We start from the raw sequence: 26,847 nt of genomic DNA, 5'->3' as shown, positions 1-26,847 counted from the left end.
CCACTAGGGAAGCCTGGCCCAAGCAACAGTGGGTTGGTCTGTTAGCCCCCTTTCTAACCGGGGAATCGCTGAATGCTGTCCGGGACCTGGGCCCTGACCAGGTTACTGACTATGATGCCCTGAAGTCTGAGATCCTCAGCAGATATGGACTCACAAAGTTTGGTATGGCCCAGCGCTTTCACAGCTGGACCTTCCAACCAGACCAACCTCCTCGGGCGCAGATGCATGAACTTGTCCGAATCGCAAGGAAATGGCTGGATCCGCAGAGGAATACAGCAGCGGCGGTGGTGGAGGCCGTTGTGGTGGATCGTTACCTACGCGCCCTGCCTTATGAGGCAAAACGGTTCATCAGTCAACAGGCCTTGACCACGGCTGATCTGACCGTGGAAGCTGTGGAAAAGTACCAGGCCACAGCGGAGATGCTGAATGCTTCCCGAAAAAGACCCCAGGAGTGCGGCCCCACCACAAATGGGAAGAACCCGTCCAAAGGACCCCCAAGGTCTCGAACCCAGCCACGTCAGGACTTATCCCGGCTCCAGGGGGAGCCAGAAACCAGGCGGGTCCAAGAAGAGTACACCAGGAGGGGGGAAACTCGACAGTGTTACCGGTGTGGGGAGATGGGACATATCTCCTGGCAGTGTGGGAAACCAGCCGATGAACCTATGCCCACTGCGGAGTCCTCCAGCTCAGCACCCACACACCGTTTTGCCTCGCTCTTGGGAGTCGTAGATGGCGGCCCAGATCGACCCCCCCACCTGCCCGGTAACTGTGAATCACCATGATGTGGAGGCCTTACTGGATTCTGGTAGCCGGGCCACCCTGGTGCGTAAGGATTTGGTGGGCCCAACGTGTCTGACCCCCGGGGAAAGTCCTCCCAGTTTCCTGTGTCCATGGGGACACCAGAGAATACCCCATTACTGAACTTACAATGACCAGCACACGGGGAACCATACACACGACGGCGGGGGTGGTTGATTCCCTCCCGTCCCTGTCCTAATTGGACGAGACTGCCCAGCCTTTTACCCACTCTGGAGAGAGTCTCAGGAGAGGATAACCCGAGTACCTCGGAAACGGAGAGGCAAGACTCATCCTGGGAAGGCTCCGGTGCAATCCTCCGAGTTACTCACTCCCGCCCGGGCTCTGATAGGGATGGCAGGTGCCCAGACCGACACAGAGACGGAGCTACAGAATCTGGACAAAGAACTGTCTGGTCTGAAGGGGACCGCTGAGAGGTATCGTTTGTTAAAGCAACAGTTAGACATGAAGACAGAAGAGTTAGATATCCTCCAGGCTAAACTCCAACAGAGCTCCTTCCCTAAGCAACAGGAGGAGCTGGAGAGGCTGCGCAGGACCATCGAGGAGTGTGAGGAGACCCTGCGCAGTAGTAAGGAGGTCCAGAAGAAGGCAGAGGAGAAGTACAAGGTGTTGGAGAACAAGATGAAGAATGCGGAGGCAGAGAGAGAGAAGGAACTGAAAGCTGCTCAACAGAAGCTAAACTCTGCTAAAACCAAGGCTGATGCGTTCAGTAAGAAACTCAAGGAGAGACAACAGGAGGCTGAGTCCCTGGTCCTAGAGTTGGAGGAGTTGAAGAGAGAGCAGTCTGGCAAGCACCACGGCAATGCGGACGCCCTCTCCCGGCGGGATGCCTTCTTCGCTGCCTTTACCCGACGAGGACGTCGGTCCCGAGGGAGGGGGATGTGTGATGTCACGAGAGGCTGTGTCCTGGAGGGACGTTACATCCCCCTGAGGTGGCTGCAAACCCAGACAGCTATGGCTCCATCTGCTGGTATGGTCGGGAACTCCACCCCTCTATGGCCAATCTTCCCACGCAGCTGAAACAAATGAGGAGCTGATGAGCTGAAGGTTTGGGAAGGGAAGAGACACAGTCTCCAACCTGGGCTCTCTGGAGGACAAGAGTGCTGCACGTCCACTTCCAGGAGGAATATAAGGATTTGGAGATACTTACCTTTGGGGAAATACTCACCTTTGGATATATGCACCGGTGGAAATACGTGTGGGACATTTGGAAGGACGTTTTGCTGGGTTGGCCACTAGCTGCAACGTGGACTACAGTAAGGCTGGGGAAAAGTTATCTGAGCGAGTGAGAGTTATGACTTTGGATGTGGAAGAGACATCCCTGAACTGTTAACCCTTAAAGAGCCACAAGAGAACAGAATTTTGTTATATTTTCGTTAATTTCCCAAGACCTATAATAAAATCCTTGTTTTGTTTGAACCTTGTCTCCTTGCACTACTTGAGCAATCCCGCTGAAAGCTGTGTAGCCTCTCGTGACGTCACAACTAATACACTTTTCTACATTTCAGGTTCTCTATGATTGTAACTGAAACTTTACTACACCTATTATTTCAACTGCCAAGTCAAAGGGTATTCATTTCAATTAATGATTTCCCCAGCACAGCGTTTTCACCACAGACTAGTCCCAGTGTAGACATGCTTTTCGTCAACGGGACCCTAGAGGAGCCAGCCAGGAAGCCACTAATACAGCACAGGTGAGTCTTCCATTGTTTCCCAGGAGACCCACACTCATGTTTTTGTGTGTCTGGCTGTCTGGCTGTCTGTGTGTTTCTGTGTGTGTGTGTGTGTGTGTGTGTGTTTATGTGTGTGTTTGTGTGTGTGTGTGTGTGTGTGTGTGTGTGTGTGTGTACTGTGTGCTCAGTCACCACCATCACATGTCATCCCACAGGGAGGAGTCCAAATAACAATTATGGCTCAGAGATTAGCAGAGGTGCACTCTAAGCAGAATCAATGACAGGGTTTTTTTCTCCCAAAGGAACATTTGCATTTACGTCAGACGACATTTCTTAAAACAGGAAGGACAAACTATTCACTCCTCCTGCCATTTGTTCACTTTATCAGCCATATGCCTTATGTGTTGTCATTTCAAATCTGATACTATATTCTCATTTCAAATGTGATACTTTATATGTAAAATCAAATCAAAACACATTTTATTTGTCACATGCGCCGAATACCGTGAAATGCTTACAAGCCCTTAACCAACAATGCAGTTTTAAGAAAAATAAGAGTTAAGAAAATATTTACTAAATAAACTAAAGTAAAAAAAAAAAGTAACACAATAAAATAACAATAACGAGGCTATATACGGGGGGTACCGGTACCGAGTCAATGTGCGGGGGTACAGGTTAGTCGGGGTAATTGAGGTAATATGTACATGTAGGTATGGGTAAAGTGACTATGCATAGATAATAAACAGAGAGTAGCAGCACCGTCAATGCAAATAGTCTGGGTAGCCATTTGATTAATTGTTCAGCAGTCTTATGGCTTGGGGGTAGAAGCTGTTAAGCTGTTAAGCTGTCACTGGCATTACATTATATGTACAACGTTATATGGCATTACAATTACATTTTTTCCAAGTTCTTCAGTGCCTCCAGACTGCAGTAATGTAACAATACACCAAACATTCCTGTGTGTTTGTCACCACCCTGCGATGAAAATATGCTATTACATACAATAGTGACAGTAAGCTACAACAAACCTTTGCACACTGGGAAAATGAGTATTCACAACTATCCTCCCCTACCCATTTCCATGAACTACTGGATGTGGCGCTATTTCCTATGAAATTGTGAATGTAGGCCCTACCTTAAAATATTTTAAATGTGAACAGAAATCACAACATTTTGCCTCAAGAAGAGATACAAATTGGTTCACTACATCATAAATAATCATTGTACACATAATCACTCGATGGAGTGATCTTTGGGTGGTCAAAACACCTGTTTAACTTGAGATGATAACTTGAAAAGTAAACCTGCCATGTGAACTTCATATCAACATAAACCTCTTGTTTTAGAAACCAGATACAGAAACTACAGAATCCTCTCTCCATATTGATTCTCGACCCCCAGTCCCTAGTCATAGTGATTATAAAGAAGAGCCCTCTCAGTAGTCTGAGTGTGGTTCATCTCCAGCATCTTCCCCTCTGTTCTCTCAGACCCCTACCCAGGAGTTGTCGTGCCTACATTCAGTCACACACAATTCAAGCAGCAGACCGTCTTGGCTGAAACCTGATCAAGCCTACACAGGAGTGTATAGCAGGCCCATTGGTGGCCTGTGAAACTCAAGCCCTCTAGTTTATGAATGTTTCATTTAACCGCGTCTCAGGTTTAGTCTGACAAACAGTAGCTAGCAGTCCACTGCAACTCCATCATTACCATACACCAGGTAGAGAGTACTTAAATACTGTAAAGAAATACGATGGCTACTGCAGCATAAAATTAGAACAAGGAAGCCAGGTATCTATTTTGTACCTTTGGATGATAATTTCTTGATTGTGCATTTCTTTGCTGTCAAATAAGAGTTACATGGTTTGACTGAGTGTATTTTTTGAATGGTTGTATTGGTTTGAATCTAATTTACCATTGTCCCCCCTCTTTCTCCAGCAGGTAATGGTTGTAGGATGTCTGAACCAAGGCAGCGCTCTCTGTCCACCTCGGGAGAGTCTCTGTATCAAGTTCTGGGGCTAGAGAAAGGCTGTAACCATGATGACATCAAGAAGTCCTACAGGTGGGAATTGACAACAAAGGCACCAGCAGTTCACATCGATCTATCTATCTATCTATCTATCTATCTATCTATCTATCTATCTATCTATCTATCTATCTATCTATCTATCTATCTATCTATCTATCTATCTATCTATCTATCTATCTATCTATCTATCTATCTGGCTACACTGAGTGAACAAAATATTAAGAACACCTGCACTTTCCATGACATAGACCAACCAGGTGAATCCAGGTAAAATCTATGATCTCTTATTTATGTTACATGTTAAATCCACTTCAATCAGTGTAGTTGAAGTGGAGGAGACAGGTTAAAGAAGGATTTTAAAGTATTGAGACAATTGAGACATGGATTGTGTATGTGTGCCATTCAGAGGGCCTCCTGTAGCTCAGTTGGTAGAGCATGGCGCTTGCAACGCCAGGGTTGTGGATTCGAATCCCACGGGGGACCAGTATGAAAAATATATGCACTCACTAACTGTAAGTCGCTCTTGATAAGAGCGTCTGCTAAATGACTAAAATGTAATGGGCAAGATAAAATATTTAAGTGTCGGCCAACTTGACCCAACTGTGGGAAGCATTGGAGTCAACATGGGCCAGCATCACTGTGGAACGCTTTAAACACCTTGTAGAGTCCACATCTATATCTATCACTATCACATTTATCACATCTATATGATAATGGTATGATCGTCTGTTCCAGTATCTCAGAAACGGCCGGCCTCCTGGGCTTTTTACTCATGACAGTGTATAGGGTTTACCGAGAATGGTGCGACAAACAAAAAACATCCAGTCAGCGGCAGTCCTGTGGTCGAAAACAGCTTGTAGATGAGAGGTCAAAGAAGAATGGCAAAAATTGTGCAAGCTAACAGGCAGGCCACAAACAGACAAATAACAGCGCAGTACAACAGTGGTGTGCCGAACGTCATCTCGAAACGCACAACTTGTCGGTCCTTGTCAAAGATAGGCTATTGCAGTAAATGACCACACCTGGTTCCACTCCTATCAGATGAAAACAAGAAGAAGCGTCTCCAGTGGGCACGCGATCACCAACACTTAAAGAAGGATTTTTAAGCCTTGAGTCAATTGAGACATGGATTGTGTATGTGTGCCATTCAGAGGGTGAATGGGCGTAGACAAAAATATGTAAGTGCCTTTGAATGGGGTATGTTAGTAGGTGCCAGGCGCACCGGTTTGTGTCAATAACTGCAACGCTGCTGGGTTTTTCATGCTCAACAGTTTCCTGTGTGTATCAAGAATCTCTTGGGGTATGTCTCTATAAGCTTGGCACATCTAGCCACTGGGAATTTTGCCCATTCTTCAAGGCAAAACTGCTCCAGCTCCTTCAAGTTGGATGGGTTCCGCTAGTGTACAGCAATCTTTAAGTCATACCACAGATTCTCAATTGGATTGAGGTCTGGGCTTTGACTAGGCCATTCCAAGACATTTAAATGTTTCCCCTTAAACCACTCAAGTGTTAATTTAGCAGTACGCTTAGGGTCATTGTCCTGCTGGAAGGTGAACCTCCGTCCCAGTCTCAAATCTCTGGAAGACTGAAACAGGTTTCCTTCAAGAATTTCCCTGTATTTAGCGCCATCCATCATTCCTTCAATTCTGACCAGTTTCCCAGTCCCTGCCGATGAAAAACATCCCCACAGCAGTTGTCGGAAGTTTACATACACTTAGGTTGGAGGCCATAATGACCATCGTTATGTTTGGAGGAAAAAGGGAAAGGCTTGCAAGCCGAAGAACACCATCCCAACCGTGAAGCACGGGGGTGGCAGCATCATGCTGTGGGGGTGCTTTGCTGCAGGAGGGACTGGTGTACTTCACAAAATAGATGGCATCATGAGGAAGGAAAATTATGTGGATATATTGAAGCAACATCTCAAGACATCAGTCAGGAAGTTAAAGCTTGGTCGCAAATGGGTCTTCCAAATGGACAATGACCCCAAGAATACTTCCAAAGTCGTGGCAAAATGGCTTAAGGACAACAAAGTCAAGGTATTGGAGTGGCCATCACAAAGCCCTGACCTCAATCCTACAGAACATTTGTGGGCAGAACTGAAAAAGCGTGTGCGAGCAAGGAGGCCTACAAACCTGACTCAGTTACACCAGCTCTGTCAGGAGGAATGGGCCAAAATTCACCCAACTTATTGTGGGAAACTTGTGGAAGGCTACCCGAAACGTTTGATTCAAGTTAAACAATTTAAAAGGCAATGCTACCAAATACTAATTGAGTGTATGAAAACTTCTGACCCACTGGGAATGTAATGAAAGAAATAAAAGCTGAAATAAATCATTCTCTCTACTATTATTCTGACATTTCACATTCTTAAAATAAAGTGGTGATCCTAACTGACCTAAGACAGGGAATTTTTACTAGGATTAAATGTCAGGAATTGTGAAAAACTGAGTTGAAATGTATTTGGCTAAGGTGTATGTAAACTTCCGACTTCAACTGTAAATACAGTGGGGAGAACAAGTATTTGATACACTGCCGATTTTGCAGGTTTTCCTACTTACAAAGCATGTAGAGGTCTGTAATTTTTATCATAGGTACACTTCAACTGTGAGAGACGGAATCTAAAACAAAAATCCAGAAAATCACAGTGTATGATTTTTAAGTAATTAATCTGCATTTTATTGCATGACATAAGCATTTGATACATCAGAAAAGCAGAACTTAATATTTGGTACAGAAACCATTGTTTGCAATTACAGAGATCATACGTTTCCTGTAGGTCTTGACCAGGTTTGCACACACTGCAGCAGGGATTTTGGCCCACTCCTCCATACAGACCTTCTCCAGATCCTTCAGGTTTCGGGGCTGTCGCTGGGCAATACAGACTTTCAGCTCCCTCCAAAGATTATCTATTGGGTTCAGGTCTGGAGACTGGCTAGGCCACTCCAGGACCTTGAGATGCTTCTTATGGAGCCACTCCTTAGTTGCCCTGGCTGTGTGTTTCGGGTCGTTGTCATGCTGGAAGACCCAGCCACGACCCATCTTCAATGCTCTTACTGAAGGAAGGAGGTTGTTGGCCAAGATCTCGCGATACATGGCCCCATCCATCCTCCCCTCAATACGGTGCAGTCGTCCTGTCCCCTTTGCAGAAAAGCATCCCCAAAGAATGATGTTTCCACCTCCATGCTTCACGGTTGGGATGGTGTTCTTGGGGTTGTACTCATCCTTCTTCTTCCTCCAAACACGGCGAGTGGAGTTTAGACCAAAAAGCTCTATTTTTGTCTCATCAGACCACATGACCTTCTCCCATTCCTCCTCTGGATCATCCAGATGGTCATTGGCAAACTTCAGACGGGCCTGGACGCGCTGGCTTGAGCAGGGGGGCCTTGCGTGTGCTGCAGGATTTTAATCCATGACGGCGTAGTGTGTTACTAATGGTTTTCTTTAAGACTGTGGTCCCAGCTCTCTTCAGGTCATTGACCAGGTCCTGCCGTGTAGTTCTGGGCTGATCCCTCACCTTCCTCATGATCATTGATGCCCCACGAGGTGAGATCTTGCATGGAGCCCCAGACCGAGGGTGATTGACCGTCATCTTGAACTTCTTCCATTTTCTAATAATTGCCCCAACAGTTGTTGCCTTCTCACCAAGCTGCTTGCCTATTGTCCTGTAGCCCATCCCAGCCTTGTGCAGGTCTACAATTTTATCCCTGAAGTCCTTACACAGCTCTATGGTATTGGCCATTGTGGAGAGGTTGGAGTCTGTTTGATTGAGTGTGTGGACAGGTGTCTTTTATACAGGTAACAAGTTCAAACAGGTGCAGTTAATACAGGTAATGAGTGGAGAACAGGAGGGCTTCTTAAAGAAAAACTAACAGGTCTGTGAGAGCCGGAATTCTTACTGGTTGGTAGGTGATCAAATACTTATGTCATACAATAAAATGCAAATTAATTACTTAAAAATCATACAATGTGATTTTCTGGATTTTTGTTTTAGATTCAGTCTCTCACAGTTGAAGTGTACCTATGATAAAAATTACAGACCTCTACATGCTTTGTACGTAAGAAAACCTGCAAAATCGGCAGTGTATCAAATACTTGTTCTCCCCACTGTATGTAGGGGAGTGTATGTGTTATGCCCCTATGACCTATTTTGTCGGAAATGGTAGCTGACATGCTATTATTACAGTTTTTCTCAGTCGCTTTGGTGCATTTCTTAGATCAAAAGTGCAATTCTTGATACTACTTGTACAAATTCCAAATCATCTAGTCACTTGTGCACATCATTAAAGCAATTTCTTATTCCTTTGAACAAATTGCAATTGCTTTTGTACATATTGCAATTGATAATGTACAAGTGTCAGCTTTTTTCCACATTTTCAATTGCTCATGTCATGTTGATCAAAATATAGTAGATGGGTCTCTGTTGAATAGTCTTACCCCTCAAAACATCTAGGCATTAGTTCCTTGCATAAGCCATTACATGCAAAATTGTTGAACTATTTGTCATAAACTGTCAAGCATAGTTTTACACATTTCTATTAGACCTTTTGTACAAAAACGTAAATTGCTGAATCGTGCAGGTGAAATTAACCCTCACTCATGAAGGAATGTAAAGTGTTAGTTCAACCAACAATCAACCAGTTGTCTAAATTGCTCAAAGGTGCATCTCATGAAGAATCAATTGGCAAGCATATATAGACAGACCACAACACAGAGTTGCAATTTTCCAATAATGGATGGACCAGGAAACGAACAGGGTCAACAGCCAAGAGGAGGAAGAAGAGGAGCAAGGATGCGTGGTGGAAGGCAAAACAGAGGAAGAGGCAGAAGAGGACATAGGCGCATATCTGATGACATAAGGGCCACTATTGTAGACCATGTTGTCAATCATGGCCTTACAATGGCTGAGGCGGGTCGAAGGGTGCAGCCGAATATTGGGAGATCAACCGTGTCCTCAATAGTACAAACGTTTCGAAGAGAGAACAGGTATGTCCACCAATGTACAGTGCACTGTTACTGTATATAAGCAGTATACTGTATACTTCCTACAATGCTTCATATTACAGTAGTCCACTTGTATTTCACAGCATACAGAAATATACTCTATACAGATACATACTGCACCTTACATGCACCCACCTGTATGTTTTACAGTAAAATGTGTGTTCGCATAGTTTTTGTCTATGTGAAAGTGTGCGATGCATCACTGCATTTTTCCACACATAGGACTGCAAGATTACCTCAAACCGGTGGCAGAGGACGCCTTTTCACACCTCAACAGGAGGAGGCTATTTGCACCATGGTCCGAGCAAACAATGCCATGAGACTCAGGGAAATACAAAGGACCATTATAGAAGACAACGATGTCTTTGAAAACATCCATACGGTTAGCATCTCAACCGTCGACAGGGTGCTGCATAGAAACCAGATGAGTATGAAACAGCTGTACCGTGTACCATTCCAAAGGAATGAGGACAGAGTTAAGGAGCTACGGTACCAGTATGTACAGGTAAAACATATATCTATGTAACTACTTTACAGCAACATTTTATAGTGTTACATAGTACAGTAAGCATAAACTGCACACATTTCCATTGCTGTGGAAGGAACATGCAATATATGTACATTTTATGTCACTCTTCCTTACCAAAACAAATTCAACTGTGTGTTCTGGGATATAGCGTATAATGGAGTTGGAATCAAGTGAACCCTCTCACAACTTTGTATACGTGGATGAGGCTGGCTTCAACCTGACCAAATGCAGAAGGCGGGGTCGGAATATCATCGGTCACAGAGCTACTGTGGATTTGCCAGGCCAACGGGGAGGAAATATCACCATGTGTGCTGCTATTTCGGAGCATGGTGTCCTAACCCATATCCCCCTTTTAGGGCCATACAACACCCAGCATCTACTCAACTTTTTTAGAGACTCTCTACAGGGCTCTCATCCCTGATGATGAGAGGGGTCTGTTTAGAGAGGATTTGCCAAAGTATGTGGTCATTTGTGATAATGTGAGTTTCCATCGATCAAACATCATAAGGCAATGGTTTGTGACCCACCCGAGGATGCTCATAGAATTCCTCCCACCTTATTCACCATTCCTTAACCCAATTGAGGAGTTCTTTTCAGCATGGAGGTGGAAGGTGTACGATCGTCAGCCACACACACAGATGACCCTGCTGGCTGCAATGGATGCAGCATGTGAGGACACCACAGTAGACGCCTGCAGAGGATGGATAAGGCATTCCAAAAGATTCTTTCCACGTTGCATTGGAAGGGAAAATATCCGGTGTGATGTGGATGAGAATATGTGGGCTGACAGACAGGAACGTCTGGATGTGTAGAGACAGCACTAGAACAGTGCTGTGGGCAAAGTTGTGCCTTAGGGGTGGTTTCCTGTGTTTCTTTCTAATTTAGTTTTTTTTCCTTTGTGCCCCTTGGGTTGTCCAGTCTCTTTCAATCAATAACCCACATACAGTAATATGTAAATAGTACTGTTGAAATTGATATATGCCATAGAAGTGCAGCCTTGTGCATTTTCAATACAGTAACTGTCATCCAAACTGTAGCCTAAGTTTACATCAGGTAATACTGTCAAAGTACACAGTTCCATTGACAACATGCCTAAACATTTTGACAACCTTGTTCGTGAACAATGACTCAATGACTTATCATTCTGATGACACTGACATGATCATTGGTATGAATATTTACTTTTGAGAGATGTACTAAGGATTTTTAGTGACTGACTAGCTTTAGAAACATATCTATTGTATATTGCAGTTTGTACAAATTGTTCTGAGAAATGCACTTATTATTTTGCACATGTTAGGATGATGTGAAAAATGCACCAAAGCGACTGAGAAAAACTGTAAATGCAGACACGAATAACCCTTAATCATATTCATGTTTTATATTCTCTGAACTGTATTCATTCCGAATTTTGATCCTGCGTTAGCCATTTTTATGAACATCACTAACTCTGAAGTAGTTTATAATAGTAAAAAATACATTTTCATGTTCACTCACCTCATCAGACGCCACATCTCCCCTGTGTTGTCTTCTGCCAGACACTAGATGGGGTGGTGGGCTTAGCTCCAGCAGGGCTAATCAAATCGTTCATTAACTAACCTATACAAACAAGTGTGTGTCTAGATATGTCAATGAAATACAAGCTAGAGAGCGAGCATAGAGCTGTAGGGTAAACACTAAACAGACAATACAACCTCTAGCTTTACACACCATCTCTCCTCCAGTTTCTGAAACCACAAATGAGAGGTTCACCAATTCTGCTGTCCATTTTCTACCCTGATTTTTATCCATTTAAATCAATATTATTGAGTGTTCATTAGTTTACTTTTGAATGCCTTTCAGAAAATTAGCTCTGAGATACCACCCGGACAAGAACCCTGACAACCCAGAGACGGCAGATAAATTCAAGGAGCTCAACAGCGCTAATTCCATTCTGTCAGACATCACAAAGAGAAACATCTATGACAGCTACGGCTCCCTTGGCCTTTACGTTGCCCAGCAGTTTGGAGAGGAGAATGTCAACACCTACTTCATGCTCTCTACCTGGTGGGCTAAGGTGAGCCTTCACAATCATACAGTCCCTGGATGATTTGATTGTGCATAGAGGGGAAAGAGTGCTGTGAATCACTGCATGTGTGCGTGTGTGTGTGTGTGTGTGTGTGTGTGTGTGTGTGCATTAGTTCATGATTGAATGTTGGTTTGTTTGTGTTGTGTTAACCTATATCTCTCTCCTGTCAGGGTCTCTTTGCCCTGTGTGGCGTGATAACGGGGTGCTACTGCTGCTGCTGCCTGTGCTGCTGCTGTAACTGCTGCTGTGGGAAGCTAAAGCCCATGCACCCTGGAGAGGGAACAGATAGCTATGTCTCCCCTGAAGACCTGGAGGAGGAGATCCAGCACAACATGGAAACTGGTGAGGGGACACACTCAGTGAGGGCAGACACATATACAGAGACACACACACGCACACGCACACACACACACACACATAAACTCACACAGGCTCACACACAAGCATTTCACACTTGAGGAGGGCAAGAGGCAAAGGGAACAACAACTGATATAGTTAAAGTGTGCGGCTTGCAAGCACCAGTAGACAGATGGTCCCGTCACACCACTAACACACTTCACAAGAAGGAACTGATGACCAATGCCCATATGGTAAGGTGAGCTTACTTTACACAAACATGGAGGGAGGTGAAAGTTCATGACTACTGCCCACATACACAACAATGTATGACCAGACTAATTATCACTGTGAATGTTAGTTTTATTACATGTTTAAAATGTATGGGAAGCAGCGTAGCCAGATAAATAGCTAATTATTTCTGCCAACTCATCAATTATGGGAAGTTAAGGAGCAATTATCTACAATGTGTAGGTGTGCTGGATTTGTGTTGATGTGATACATCATTCTTGTGCCAGTCAGAACAATTTCCCATAACATCATGGGAAAATAATAGATGAACAAATAATTTCTAAACATACCTTTATATCTTCTGCAAACAACAAACAAACTAAAAAAAAAAAAAAAAAAAAAAAAAAAAAAAAAAAAAAAAAAACTAAACATACCGTTAAATAGCTTAAAGTTTAACATCAATGTATCCCTGAACAGAATGAGAGAAAATACCACAATAAGAAGGACAAATGTATCTATGCTGATCATTTGATATTGTAGGGATTTTTTGTGTCATTATTCACATTGTTGTGTAATCCTAGATGTGGACACTCCAGTTGTGCACCAGCCAACTGATGCCAGTGAGAAGACACAGTTGATCGGGGATGGGTACCGAAGCTACACCTGAACTTGGACGTCTACAAACAGGAGAGGCACTAGACTACTTAAACACTACACAGCCCATTTCTATGTCAATGTCTGTTCCCACACAAACCCCATTACATTCTCTGGAAATCAGTGCTTTTTTTTTTCTTCTCTCACTTTTCTTGATTTCAGTTTTTTGGTTTTCATTGGATGTAGCTGATGTCATTGTTCCCCTGCAAAACCAATCCATCATCTCCATTCACTTAACTAAACACTCTGGAGTGCATTGGTTTTGCTTGTCACCTACACTGCAAATAGCTCAGTGTGTAAAGATTACGTGTATGTATAAAATACAACTAAAGCATTTTGTCGAAATTAAATGTATGATTTTATCTATCTATACAGTCAACATGAAAGGGTATCTGATTTATTGGTAAGAGTGTGGTATATATATTTTTAAAGTCTATAGCCTGAGGACAGGTTTTGAGTCAATGTGGGACTGGGGTATTGCTTACAGTATCATTCATTAATTAGTTTTAAAAAATTAGGTGACCACTGTTTCGCAATAGATCATGTTTGTCATTGGGAGGTGGACTGGAGTCTTTTAACATTGATCTCAATCATTTCGCAGATGTAGGCTAACTTGCATATTTTCTACAAAAGCATTCTTGCATTATAGTGCAATTTTTACTGATTGACAACTCTAAACATAAGTTATAGCCCACTATTCAACAGTCAAAGCAGGAACTTGCCTGTGTTTGTTCGAAAGGCTCCATCCGGGGTGAAGTCTAGGTACAGCTCTAGGATCATTTCCCCCTCCCCCAATCCTAACCTTAACCATTAGTGGGGGAAATGCAAAACTGACCCAAGATCAGCGTCTAGCGGCAACTTCAGCCTACTCTGTTTAGTAGCGGTATGGGCCTACCCCTTCCTGTTTCAGAGGTGCTAACAGCTGGACCCCCTAACCCTTCTCGTGACATTTTCATATATGGGCAAGTAAGCATGGCAACCCTTGACGTGGGGGTTTCTAAAAACAGCCTGTGACACTCAGTGGATTGCCAGCTAGGGAGCAATGTGATCCGTTAGAAGAAACTTTGAGGACAGCAACGAGCGCCTAAGCAGGCCCAGTGACTCTGCATTGTTCTAAAGAAGTAGACGTCTTTGATATTTGCCAAGTCAGTTCTTCAGGGATTGGGGGACCGTTGGGGGACCATTTGTTGGTATCCCTAAAGACCAGTAGTGTTTTTGTTTTTCCACTGTGCAATGAGTATCTCTCTGGGGTATTCACATTCCACAAATCAAGACAGCACCATGGACAGCTTGGAGAAACAGCTCATTTGCCCTATCTGTTTGGAGATGTTTACCAAACCGGTGGTCATTCTCCCTTGTCAACACAATCTTTGTCGAAAATGTGCCCAAGATATTTTCCAGGTAGGTTGGTTATTTTACAGCTGAACTTTTAACTTTTAACCTTTACTGCTGTCTCTTGATGGGCTACTTAAAGTTAAAGGTTTATCTCTGTCAAAAACCATTCATATACATGTACAGCATTCTGAAATTGTCGTGAAGGTATTGCTCATCCTTCAATTGTCACTGTTCAATTACCACTTATTTGGTAATGTTGAAAATAAATAAAAAGTGTTTTGTCATCATGTATACCTCTTGACACATGCCATCTAAAACACATGTTCAGTAACCAATGCAAATACTACTAACGGTAGGCCTATATTTTAAAAATTCCATGACCGGGTTTATCTAACGCCATTACTGATACACTGCTGTCCTGATCTGTGTAGGCCTCAAACCCTTATCTATCAACCAGAGGAACCACGGTGACTTCAGGGGGGCGTTTCCGCTGCCCGTCCTGCAGACATGAGGTGGTCCTGGACAGGCATGGTGTCTATGGCCTCCAGAGGAACCTGCTGGTGGAGAATATAATTGATATGTACAAACAGGAACAGGAGTCCTCAAGGTGAGGAAATAAAGGCCTAATAAGATAAGACAATGGGTCTAAGACAATAGGTATAAGACAATGGGTCTAAGACAATAGGCCTAAGACAATGGGTCTAAGACAATGGGCCTAAGACAGGCAGAATATCATTGATATATACAAATAGGAGTCCCCAAGGTGAGACACTACAGGCCTATTTAAAAATATTGCGGCAGACAATCTAGTCGGAGGCACTCAGTAGCAGTCCCATGTATGTCTGGCCCATTAGACATACAGCAAACCCCCACACCAACAAATCTGGACATCAAGAAGACTACATACTATCCAGAACAACATATAGAATGAATCTGAAAACTACTGATGGGAAATTGAAAATTAAAGGAGAATATACAGAATGCACAAAACATTAAGAACACCTGCTATGACATAGACTTACCAGGTGAATCCAGGTGAAAGCTATGATCCCTTATTGATGTCACTTGTTAAATCCACTTCAATCAGTGTAGATGAAGGGGAGGAGCCAGGTTAAAGAAGGAATTTTAAGCCTTGAGACAATTGAGACATGGATTGTGTATGTGTGCCATTCAGAGAGTGAATGGGCAACACAAAAGTTTGAAGTGCCTTTGAATAGGGTATGGTAGTAGGTGCCAGGTGCAACGGTTTGTGTCAAGAACTGCAACGTTGCTGGTGTATCAAGAATGGTCCACCACCCAAAGGACATCCAGCCAACTTGACACAACTGTGGGAAGCATTGGAATCAACATGCGCCAGCATCCCTGTGGAACGCTTTCAACACCTTGTAGAGTCCATGTCCCTACGAATTGAAGCTGTTCTGAGGGCAAAAGGGGGTGCAACTCAATATTAGGAAGGTGTTCTTAATGTTTTGTACACTCAGTGTATATTTGTTTTTGTAGAGCACCATTGTGAAATCAGGGTTTGACTCATGGGTGGCTGGACAAGTAGCCTGTTAGTTTGATCTATTTTTATAAGGTAGGCCAATGAGGCAGCAGTCAGTTAAGAGAGGCCTATTTTTATTGCACTTTGAGCCTTACTACATTCTCTAGACATCAATATAGTATATATTCTGCTTTTAGGAGGGATAGACACACAAGTAGTTGACAAAAACATAATATGTTTTAAAAATACTTCTGTCACTAACTATACACTGTAGATTCCCTACAGAATACGTATCTACAGTAGCTTAATGTAATTCACTTACTGTAACTACATTCATGGTAGTCTCTGGAAAGACATAATCTGCTCCTGCTATCATAATCAATGTAATGTTATTGAGTAGATTGCAGCGACAAGACAAATACCATTTTCACATGGACACGTTGTTTGAATCGGTGTGAAAAGCACAGCTCTGGGTACCAAGTACCAGCATTTTGGCCACAACAGTGTGATAATCAATCAACCATGGTTTACATACACAAGTGGCCTATTAAAAACAGTTATTCCAAATGTTAACATACTCTTGGTTGCCAAATAAACATAAATTACAAAGTAATGGCTATTCTGACTTGCCAACTATCCATTAGGAGAAAGTCTGTCTGTACTACATTATTTTATTGACTTTTAAGTGACATTATTATGGCTTAAAGAGAGACACTTAGTATTTTAGTCTCAATTACAGTTTTTGTGACTTTCCAGTGTGACAGACGTTACTGAGCTTGTTTAAAAGTGTTCTACCTGGATCCAAAAGTGTTCTACCTGGAACCAAAAGGGGTTCTTCAAAGGGTTCTCCTATGTGGACAGCCGAAGAACCCTTTTAGGTTCTAGATAGTACAATTTTTCTAAGAGTGTATTAAACGGGATCCCCAAAGTATGACTGTAACCTGTACTGTAGCCCTCTGGTTCAATCTGCAGCAGCAAGCCTGAGCCTGAGCCTGCCAAGTGTGACCAGCCCATGTGTGAGGAGCATGAGGATGAGAAGATCAACATCTACTGTGTGACGTGTGGCGTGCCCACCTGCTCTCTTTGTAAGGTGTTCGGAGCCCACAAAGACTGTGATGTGGCACCACTCAACACAGTGTTCAATAAGCAAAAGGTTAACTTATTTATTTTACATTTATATCTGTCTATCTCCTTTTTCATAATGATGCTTTACAGGTATACACTCTTTGCACCTTTTTTTCTATCTAGAACCTAAAAGGGAGAACCCTTTGAAGAACCCTTTTTGGTTCCATGTAGAACCCTTTACACAGAGGGTTCTACATGGAAGCCAAAATAGTTCTACCTGGAACCAAAAAGGGTTCTTCTGCAATAAGGACAGCTGATTAACCCTTTTAGGTTCTAGATAGAAATAAATGAACCGACTATCAGAGTTGGTACATAAAATGTCCTTCTTTGTAAAAAAAACTCCTCTGTGTGTGTGTTCCAGACTGAGTTGACTGACTGTATAGCCATGCTAGTGGGGAACAATGACAGGATTCAAGGCATTATGAGTCAACTGGATGAGACCTGTAAGACCGTTGAGGTGAAGCATTCAACCTTTTCTCCTTTCCTATGTTCCATCTATAACAGCATTTCCACATTGTATAAAACTGCAATAATATTCATGGTAAAAAATGTATTATTAATTTTTATGCACCCTAATTTTGACTTCTGACAATATCTATGACCCAGTTATCTGTCAGCTCGACCGTACAGTACAATCATGGTTGTCTTACAGGAGAATGGCAGGAGGCAGAAATCCAAGGTGTGTGAAAGTTTTGATCACCTTTATGCCATCCTGGAGGAGAAGAAAGGGGACATGACCCTGAAAATCAACGCAGAGCAACAGGAGAAACTGGACTATATAAACGGCCTCATGGGGAAGTATAGAGAGCACCTGGAGAACATGGCAAAGATCGTGGAGACAGGGATACAGACAATGGAGGAGTCAGAGATGGCTACTTTCCTGCAGGTGATGATACACTTTTTTTTGTCCAGGAGGGACAAGAATGTATTTTATCTAAAAAATAACAAATAACCACAGCATAATATAGGCATCTGAAATTCTGCATCAGTGATATATCAATATTATATTAAGTTATTAAGTTATTAAGTTATGTATGAAAAATGTATGCACTCACTAACTAACTGTAAGTCGCTCTGGATAAGAGCGTCTGCTAAATGACTAAAATGTAAATGTAAATGTACCATGTCTAAATAAAAAGTGTTAACATGCTATTACAAACATGTTGTCTTCTGATATGTCTTCTGAGATGTCTTCCCAGAAGACATGTTGTGCAACGTCTTCTAATGTTTCACATCAGAGCTTTCTGAGAAATAATTCCTTTCTCATCTTTGCTCCCACAGACTGCAAAGCCTCTTCTACAAAAGTGAGTACACATACCCGTTCGCCAGTTTTAGTCTGTAGTGCTGATCTGTAGAACAGTGTACCTCTGATCTCTCCCTGTCCACCAGGCTCCTTGCAGGCACTATCATCTCCCACCTGGACAAAGTGGAGCGGGGCTATGACAACATGGATCACTACACAGCCAACTTTGAGCGGGAGAGGAGGTCACTGCTCACCATAGACTTTGTGAAAGGTCGGGAGTATAATGAGTATTATGAGTATACCAGTGCCAGTACACCCACTTCACTTCCCTTGGCATTTCAATGTTCTTTCACGATGTGTCCAAAATCACTTCTTCCACTGCCATAGAGACTGTTTAAACTAATGATATACAGTGCCTTCGGAAAGTATTCAGACCCCTTGACTTTTTCCACATTTTGTTACGTTACAGCCTTATTCTAAAATTGATTCCAAAAAAGAAATTCCTCACCAATCTACACACAATACCCTATAATGACAAAGCAAAAACAGGTTTTTAGAATTTTTTGCTAATTTATTAAAATATATATATATATATATATCACATTTACTTAAGTATTCAGACCCTTTACTCAGTACTTTGTTGAAGCACCTTTGGCAGCGATTACCCTACAAGTGTGGCACATCTGTATTTGGGGAGTTTCTCCCATTCTTCTCTGTAGATCCTCTCAAGCTCTGTCAGGTTGGATGTGGAGCGTTGCTGTACAGCTATTTTCAGGTCTCTCCAGAGATGTTAGATCGGGTTCAAGTCTGGGCTCTGCCTGGGCCACTCAAGAACATTCAGAGACTTGTCCCAAAGCCACTCCTGCGTTGTCTTGGCTGTGTGCTTAGGGTCGTTGTCCTGTTTGAAGGTGAACCTTCGCCCAAGTCTGAGGACCTGAGCACTCTGGAGCAGATTTTCATCAAGGATCTGGGACATCACCAAATTCACTGAGAATACATTAGCTAGGATGAAGTAACATATACTCTAAGCCGCAGCTCCATACTACTTCTCAAACATAGAGAACAGATACTATATACTCGTTGTTGGGGTGGGATTGGCGTGGGGGTCAGTGGATGGCTTTTGACCATTTCTTTGGATTCCTCATGTCTTGCTCATTGTTAGAAAAAAGTTTGGTCCAAATTGGATGCGAGGTAATTACTGAACATTATATGAATCCTAGAAATTAAAAAATCGTAGTTTTATACATTAGCCAAAAAAATCTAAAATCCTGTTTTCGCTTTGTCATTATGGGATATTGTGTGTAGATTGCTTAGGATTTTTATTTATTCAATCAATTTTAGAGTAAGGCTGTAACGTAACAAAATGTGGAAAAAGTCAAGGGGTCTGAGTACTTTCCGAAGGCACTGTAAATAACAAGAACAAGATAAAAGAAAAACTCAGAAGCACTTTCCAATTATACAATAAAAACAACTCTTATTTTGAACTCTAATTGTTGTTCAGATGATGAAGATGATGATGATGAGTTTGAAGATGGAGAAGAGGAAGTAGAAGTTAGTGGGGTGACAGGGGTGACCCGTACAGAGGTCTCTCCTGCTGCCACAGTGGCGGGAACGGTTGGGGCCAATCCTCCAAAGCCCCAGCAGACATCACACCCACCCCTGCCTCAGAGACCTACTGAAACCCTAGGCGCCACCGCTACCCTGGCCACCCCACAGGCTCCCACCCATGCAACAACCCCAGTACAATTCCCATCCTTAAACCCAACCCCAACTGCCAGCGCACAGGCCTGCGCCACAAGCCCAGTCCACTTCCCAACCACAACCCCGGTTCAGTTCCCAAACACAACCCCGGTCAACTTCCCATCAGCAGAGCCACCGACACAGGTGAGAGAAACATCTGTGACACACTACAGCCTAGCCAGGAGACTTACTGTAAATGTCTCTGCATAATAAATTATATAATAACAATAATACATGAGCCCTGGCTAACAACCATTCCAGCAGCCGTCTTGTAAGGGCCTTTAAAGAGAGTGTGTATTTCTCAAGTAAACCCCAAGTGCAGTGACAGTCGAGGTCATATTTGAGTTCACTAACCGTATGGATTATGGGCGGCAGGTAGCCTAGTGGTTAAGAGAATTGGGTAAGTAACCGAAAGGTCGCTGGTTTGAATCCCAGAGCCAAGTAGGTAAAAAAATCTGTTGATGTGTCCTTGAGCAAGGCACTTAACCCTAATTGCTCCTGTAAGTCGCTCTGGATAAGACTGTCTGCTAAATGACAACATTTTTTACAATATATATATATATATATATATACAGCACCAGTCAAAAGTTTGGACACACCTACTCATTCAAGGGTTTTTCTTTATATTTTCTACATTGTAGAATAATAGTTAAGACATCAAAACTATGAAATAACACATATGGAATCATGTAGTAACCAAAAAAGTGTTAAACAAATCAAAATATATTTTATATTTGAGATTCTTCAAATAGCCACCCTTTACCTTGATGACAGCTTTGCAAACTCCTGGCATTTTCGCAACCAGCTTCATGAGGTAGTCAGCTGGAATGCATTTCAATTAACAGGTGTGCATTGTTAAAAGTTAATTTGTGGAATTTCTTTCCTTCTTAATGCGTTTGAGCCAATCAGTTGTGCTGTGACAAGGTAGGGGGAGTATACAGAAGATAGCCCTATTTGGTAAAAGACCAAGTCCATATTATGGCAAGAACAGCTCAAATAAGCAAAGAGAAACGACAGTAATAATATAATAATAATATGCCATTTAGCAGACGCTTTTATCCAAAGCGACTTACAGTCATGTGTGCATACATTTTTACGTATGGGTGGTCCCGGGGATCGAACCCACTACCCTGGCGTTACAAGCGCCATGCTCTACTAATTGAGCTACAGAGGACCACACTCTGTCCAGCAGTCCATCATTACTTTAAGACGTGAAGGTCAATCAATCCGGAAAATGTCAAGAACTTTGAACGTTTCTTCAAGTGCAGTCGCAAAAACCATCAAGCGCTATAATGAAACTGGCTCTCATGAGGACCGCCACAGGAAAGGAAGACCCAGATTTACCTCTGCTGCAGAGGATAAGTTCATTAGAGTTAACTGCACCTCAGATTGCAGCCCAAATAAATGCTTCACAGAGTTCAAGTAACAGTCACATCTCAACATCAACTGTTCAGAGGAGACTGTGTGAATCAGGTCTTCATAGTCGAATTGCTGCAAAGAAACCACTACTAAAGGACACCAATAATAAGAAGAAACTTGCTTGGGCAAAGAAACACGAGCAATGGACATTAGACCGGTGGAAATATGTTCTTTGGTCTGATGAGTCCAAATTTGAGATTTTTGGTTCCAACCACTGTGTCTTTGTGAGACGCAGAGTAGGTGAACGGATGATCTCCGCATGTGTGGTTCCCACCGTGAAGCATGGAGGAGGAGGTGTTATGGTGTGGGGGTGGTTTGCTGGTGACACTGTCTGTGATTTATTTAGAATTCAAGGCACACTTAACCAGCATGGCTACCGCAGCATTCTGCAGCGATACACCATCCCATCTGGTTTGCCCTTAGTGGGACAATTATTTTTTTAACAGGACAATGACCCTACACACCTCCAGGCTGTGTAAGGGCTATTTGACCAAGAAGGAGAGTGATGGAGTGCTGCATCAGATAACCTGGCCTCCACAATCACCCGACCTCAACCCAATTGAGATGGTTTGGGATGAGTTGGACCGCAGAGTAAAGGAAAAGTAGCCAACAAGTGCTCAGTATTTGTGGGAACTCCTTCAAGACTGTTGGAAAAGCATTCCTCATTAAGCTGGTTTAGAGAATACCAAGCGTGTGCAAAGCTGTCATCAAGGCAACGGGTGGCTAGTTTGAAGAATCTCAAATATAATAGTTTGATGTCTTCACTATTATTCTGCAATGTAGAAAATAGTAAAAATAAAGAAAAACCCTTGAATGAGTAGGTGTGTCCAAACTTTTCACTGGTACTGTATATATATATTTATTGTAACATTTACATTTAATTTTGCTTGACTTTAATCTCCTGCTCTCTGTATGAGGAAAAAATGGTTGTTAAAACCAGTCAATATCCAGTCTGTATCAGAATATTCCAGTCATTATTTAAAGCAGCTGTGCTCTGCTCAGCTCCGAGTTAGCCTGCATGGAACCTGGCCAGGGTTACAGAAGTGGCTTTCACCTCAGCAGGAGGCTTTAATGATGAGACACCTGCCTGCTCTCTGGTTGCCGGGGTCCTGCGTGTGAGGGGTGAAGCAAGGAGGGGGACACTGCTGTTTTCATTGGGATAATTATCAGCCACTCTGTTACATGTCATCACCATTGAGTTAATTTACATGTGAAGTGCTAATTTGAATGAGCATAGAGTTCACACCAACATAATCAGGTGGATTCAAATTAAAAGTGAAAAGCCACCTGGAACAGTTTGTATTCATTCCAGAGGGGAAAAATGGCTTGGAGAGCTTACTGATTCATAGAGGCGATTATCATAAAGGGTCTTTGTGTGGTAAAAGTGTGTTTGTGTGTGTGTGTGTGTGTGTGTGTGTGTGTGTGTGTGTGTGTGTGTGTGTGTGTGTGTGTGTGTGTGTGTGTGTGTGTGTGTGTGTGTGTGTGTGTGTGTGTGTGTGTGTGTGTGTGTGTGCGCACGCATAACCTAAAATCATCACTTCATGTTGCATACAAGAACTCTAATAATCCTGAAGAAATAAAGCTGGGTTGTTTTGTTTCTTCACAGGAAGTAGCTTTCTGTGTCACAGTTGTGGCTTTGTTTATTGTACTGCATCAGCTTTGGAGTCTGATAAAGTCTACCATTATTGAACTTTTGGGTAGGATATGTTTATTTCTTCATTTGTGCACTGACTAATACTTAAGCAGTCAGTCTATAACACTTAAAAGGTTACCTTTAAATTGAAAACATGAGAAGCTTAAATTCAGTGCAATTTTATTTTATCAGATCAAATTGCTGTCTGCTATTGTATACTCTGAAGTTATTGTATGGGTATGGATGTGGTAATTCAGGACATCATGTTGATTGATACAGGAAATCATGTGGGCATCTATGTATTTTAGAGTAATTTTGAATCTCGTATCTCAAAGTAGCTCTTAAGACTACTAAATACTTGATTTCCTTCATGAAAATTGTGTTAAATTAGTGATTTGGAATATGAAAATACAATATATATTCCACTCTGAATGTCAAATGTTATCATCGTTTTAGTTAATTTGCATGGTCATATCGAAATTTTATAGATTTCAGAAATATTTATAAGTATTCTGTCTAAATAAGACTTTACTTGTTCAGTATGCATTGCGAGTTTTTATTTTGATCGCATTTACAAACCCCATTCTGAACAATTTACTATTTATACTTCGAGTAGCTTCGCAATAGTTCAGTGACATAAGGGACATCTAATGGTTTTGCTCTATGTTTTTCACAGATGTCCTCTGATACCGCATCAAGTCAGCAAAACACAGATGACAAAGATGGACCTAAACATGTCTTCTCCTTTTCTTGGCTGAACAACCAGAAGTAGATTATCATCTTACCTCAAGACTATAATGAAATTGTTGTAATACTACATTGTTTTGATTGAGTCAGCATCCTGCTGCAGGAACGGTTTAAATAAGTACTCTGTTACCGTTGAATAACTGTAATTTATCTGTAAATGCTCTCTAGCACTTACAGTATATTCGTCATACTGTGAAAACAAACGTCATTGGGCAGATATTTGATTTGAGAAAGCTGGCGTAATTTGGCACACCTTCGTGCAATAGATTTACGGTCGAAATGTATTTAGACACTCAATTTAGGCTACACAGCAAGCAATAAATGTAACTTTTAAACTTGTTTATTACAAATATAAATATTAGACATTCTCTTGCACAACAAATGTGATTGGTTGCTCATATTGTATTTTATTATCAAACTTTAACCAGTTGTACAATGAGAAGGAATTTCAGAAAGAGATGATGAATGTGTGACTAACAATATATACAAAATATGTTATGCTTGAATATAAATTAATACAATTAAAGGATATTTGTTCAGTTTCAGCATTTCAATGTGCTTCTCATCAAACAGTGTAATAACTATACAGCGAATTACAACTCGATTTTACAGCTCTCGTTTAAATACATACAAATGATACATAAAATAACGAACGTTAAAGAGTAATACAGAAATGGAATAGTACCGTACACTTTGTGCAAGATGTAAACAAATTATTTGGCAAATGTATTTCTAACCCTTTCATTTCCCGAATATGTCCATCATTTTCCGGTTACTATTTGCCTGCTGTGCTAATTGCTCGGCTCGAGCCATTTCTAGAACTTCCCTCAGCAGGTGGAATGTCAGGTCCAAAGAGATCGGTGGCTCTTCGCCCAACCCGGACCTCTTTCCTCTCTCCATGGAATCACCCATCTGGTTAGCGTAGCTGTTCAGAAACCGATTGATGTCACCGACTTTACCTTGCAGAAGGCGCTGCGTGAGCTGAAGTTGTAAAGCCCTGTTGACCGTTGTTGAGGGCGCAGCAGCTTCAGGAGATGTGTTCGGCGAGGACGACTGGAGTGAATTTGTATTGGAGTTGTCAAGCCGAATGAAGTACTCCTCTCCTAGTCGCAGAAGAACAGGGAGTTGCTGTTGCAGCTCTGCCTGTAGATTGTGGGATGGATGGACCGCCCCGGGGTTTTCAATAGCTCTACATTCATAGCGAGGTTGGAAGGCACCAAGTAGAGCCACGGCGGAAACGAAGACATTCAACTTCATCTCAGGAGATTGGGAGGATTCTGAGAATAAAATATGGGCACATTTTTATCATATGCATAATCACAATCAAATTAACTAAAGTGAAGATGCATGTTAAGTAGCCTAGGCTGGGAGTGTCCCTTTGACAAAAAGTTGTATTTTCATATGCTACAAAGACTGATTTTGTATTTTATCTGTATTTTATTTGCATTGAAAACAAAATAAAAGCAGTATAACTATAATATGTTATTATTTAATTGCTTTTATGTTAACTATGTCCACCTCATCGAATAATAGTATTTAATACTGTATAAAAGTCAACAGTTAAGTACTGCAATTTATGGTAAATGGGCTACATTTCTATCAATAATTTAATTCTCTGCACACAACACCACAACTATTTCCCTAAAATAAATAAACAAACAATTCAAGTTGTTGTCCCCCAATTGTAAAGTGGTTATCCCACTGGCTATAGGGTGAACGCACCAATTTGTGAGTCGCTCTGGCTAAGAGCGTCTGCTAAATGACGTTAATGTGCCCTTGAGCAAGGCACTTAACCCTAATTGCTCCTGTAAGTCGCTCTGGATAAGAGCGTCTGCTAAATGACTAAAATGTAAATGTAAATGTTGTCAAATACCTGAGTTTAACTGTGACAGAAGATTTTTCTTTGAAGTTGCTATGAAAAGGATATCCTCTTCTACAATAATTTTGCCTTCCAATGAACCTGCAACAGTGCGTTTTCAAAAAAGCATTGAAACAAGACTTATATATCATAGACCTGAGGCCATCATCGCGCTCTGACATGAATCATGATGGTCTGCGCAAGCGCTAATGTAAAGAAGACAAGGCAAACCTGAATATGAATGGGGAGCATCCCTCAGTCCACAATGGTCCCACAATGGGGTTAATATCAGATGAGTCATACAGTAATTGGAATGTGTTGTTTTCTAGAGTGCCATTGTTCAACTAACTATGGATGTGGCCTTGCTCCTGAATGAATGAATTAATTAATTCATTCATTCATTAATTATATGGACAGTGGTACAGGGTTAATAGTAAAATGCAATCTTCATTATCATCACCACCACCATCATCATCATTATGATACAGATTTTTACCCACAATAAAGTAAGGAATTGGTTTTGAATGACTCAATATTGTTTGTTCCAAAGTGGATGCAAAGTATTATATACTGAACAAAAATATAAACACAACATGTAAAGTGTTGGGCCAGTATGAAAAATAAAAAAGAATAATTCTAGGGAGTTTTTCCTAGCCACCGTGCTTCTACACCTGCATTACTAGCTGTTTGGGGTTTTAGGCTGGGTTTCTGTACAGCACTTCGAGATATTAGCTGATGTACGAAGGGCTATATAAAATAAAATTGATTGATTGATTGATAATGTATGCACTAACTGTAAGTCGCTCTGGATAAGAGCGTCTGCTAAATGACGTGTAAAAAACGTGTAAATGTGTTGGTCCCATGTTTCATGAGCAGAAATAAAAGATCCCAGAAATGTTCCATATGCATAAAAAGCTGATTTCTCAGCAA

The 26,847-nt window shown here is 41.9% G+C and overlaps 3 protein-coding genes across 3 annotated transcripts; 2 read left to right on the top strand and 1 right to left on the bottom strand.

Annotated features, from left to right (window-relative positions):
• The first annotated feature begins 2,455 nt into the window (after nucleotides 1-2,455).
• On the top strand, nucleotides 2,456-13,710 carry LOC121534615 (dnaJ homolog subfamily C member 5-like). Its single transcript, XM_041841191.1, has 5 exons — nucleotides 2,456-2,510; nucleotides 4,425-4,548; nucleotides 11,888-12,101; nucleotides 12,284-12,455; nucleotides 13,262-13,710. The coding sequence occupies exons 2-5, from the start codon at nucleotides 4,442-4,444 to the stop codon at nucleotides 13,345-13,347; spliced, it is 579 nt and encodes a 192-aa protein (XP_041697125.1). The 5' UTR covers nucleotides 2,456-2,510; nucleotides 4,425-4,441; the 3' UTR covers nucleotides 13,348-13,710.
• A 662-nt stretch (nucleotides 13,711-14,372) lies between these two features.
• LOC121535189 (E3 ubiquitin-protein ligase TRIM63-like) lies at nucleotides 14,373-24,604 on the top strand. Its single transcript, XM_041841998.2, has 9 exons — nucleotides 14,373-14,735; nucleotides 15,101-15,276; nucleotides 17,125-17,305; nucleotides 17,639-17,734; nucleotides 17,930-18,163; nucleotides 18,559-18,581; nucleotides 18,667-18,791; nucleotides 20,022-20,404; nucleotides 23,989-24,604. Exons 1-9 carry the CDS (start codon nucleotides 14,568-14,570, stop codon nucleotides 24,082-24,084), a joined length of 1,482 nt encoding a protein of 493 aa, XP_041697932.1. The 5' UTR covers nucleotides 14,373-14,567; the 3' UTR covers nucleotides 24,085-24,604.
• A 56-nt stretch (nucleotides 24,605-24,660) lies between these two features.
• Nucleotides 24,661-26,199, bottom strand: LOC121535190 (corticoliberin-1). Its single transcript, XM_041841999.2, has 2 exons — nucleotides 25,933-26,199; nucleotides 24,661-25,336 (listed from the first exon to the last, which is right to left on the bottom strand). Exon 2 carries the CDS (start codon nucleotides 25,314-25,316, stop codon nucleotides 24,801-24,803), a length of 516 nt encoding a protein of 171 aa, XP_041697933.1. The 5' UTR covers nucleotides 25,317-25,336; nucleotides 25,933-26,199; the 3' UTR covers nucleotides 24,661-24,800.
• Nucleotides 26,200-26,847: the final 648 nt, after the last annotated feature.

The sequence above is a fragment of the Coregonus clupeaformis genome, chromosome 21 (assembly GCF_020615455.1).
Source record: "Coregonus clupeaformis isolate EN_2021a chromosome 21, ASM2061545v1, whole genome shotgun sequence".
In the NCBI taxonomy this organism is placed as follows: Eukaryota; Metazoa; Chordata; class Actinopteri; order Salmoniformes; family Salmonidae; genus Coregonus; species Coregonus clupeaformis.
Note: the sequence above shows the minus strand (reverse complement) of the source record. Positions and strands in the feature narration are given on the sequence as shown.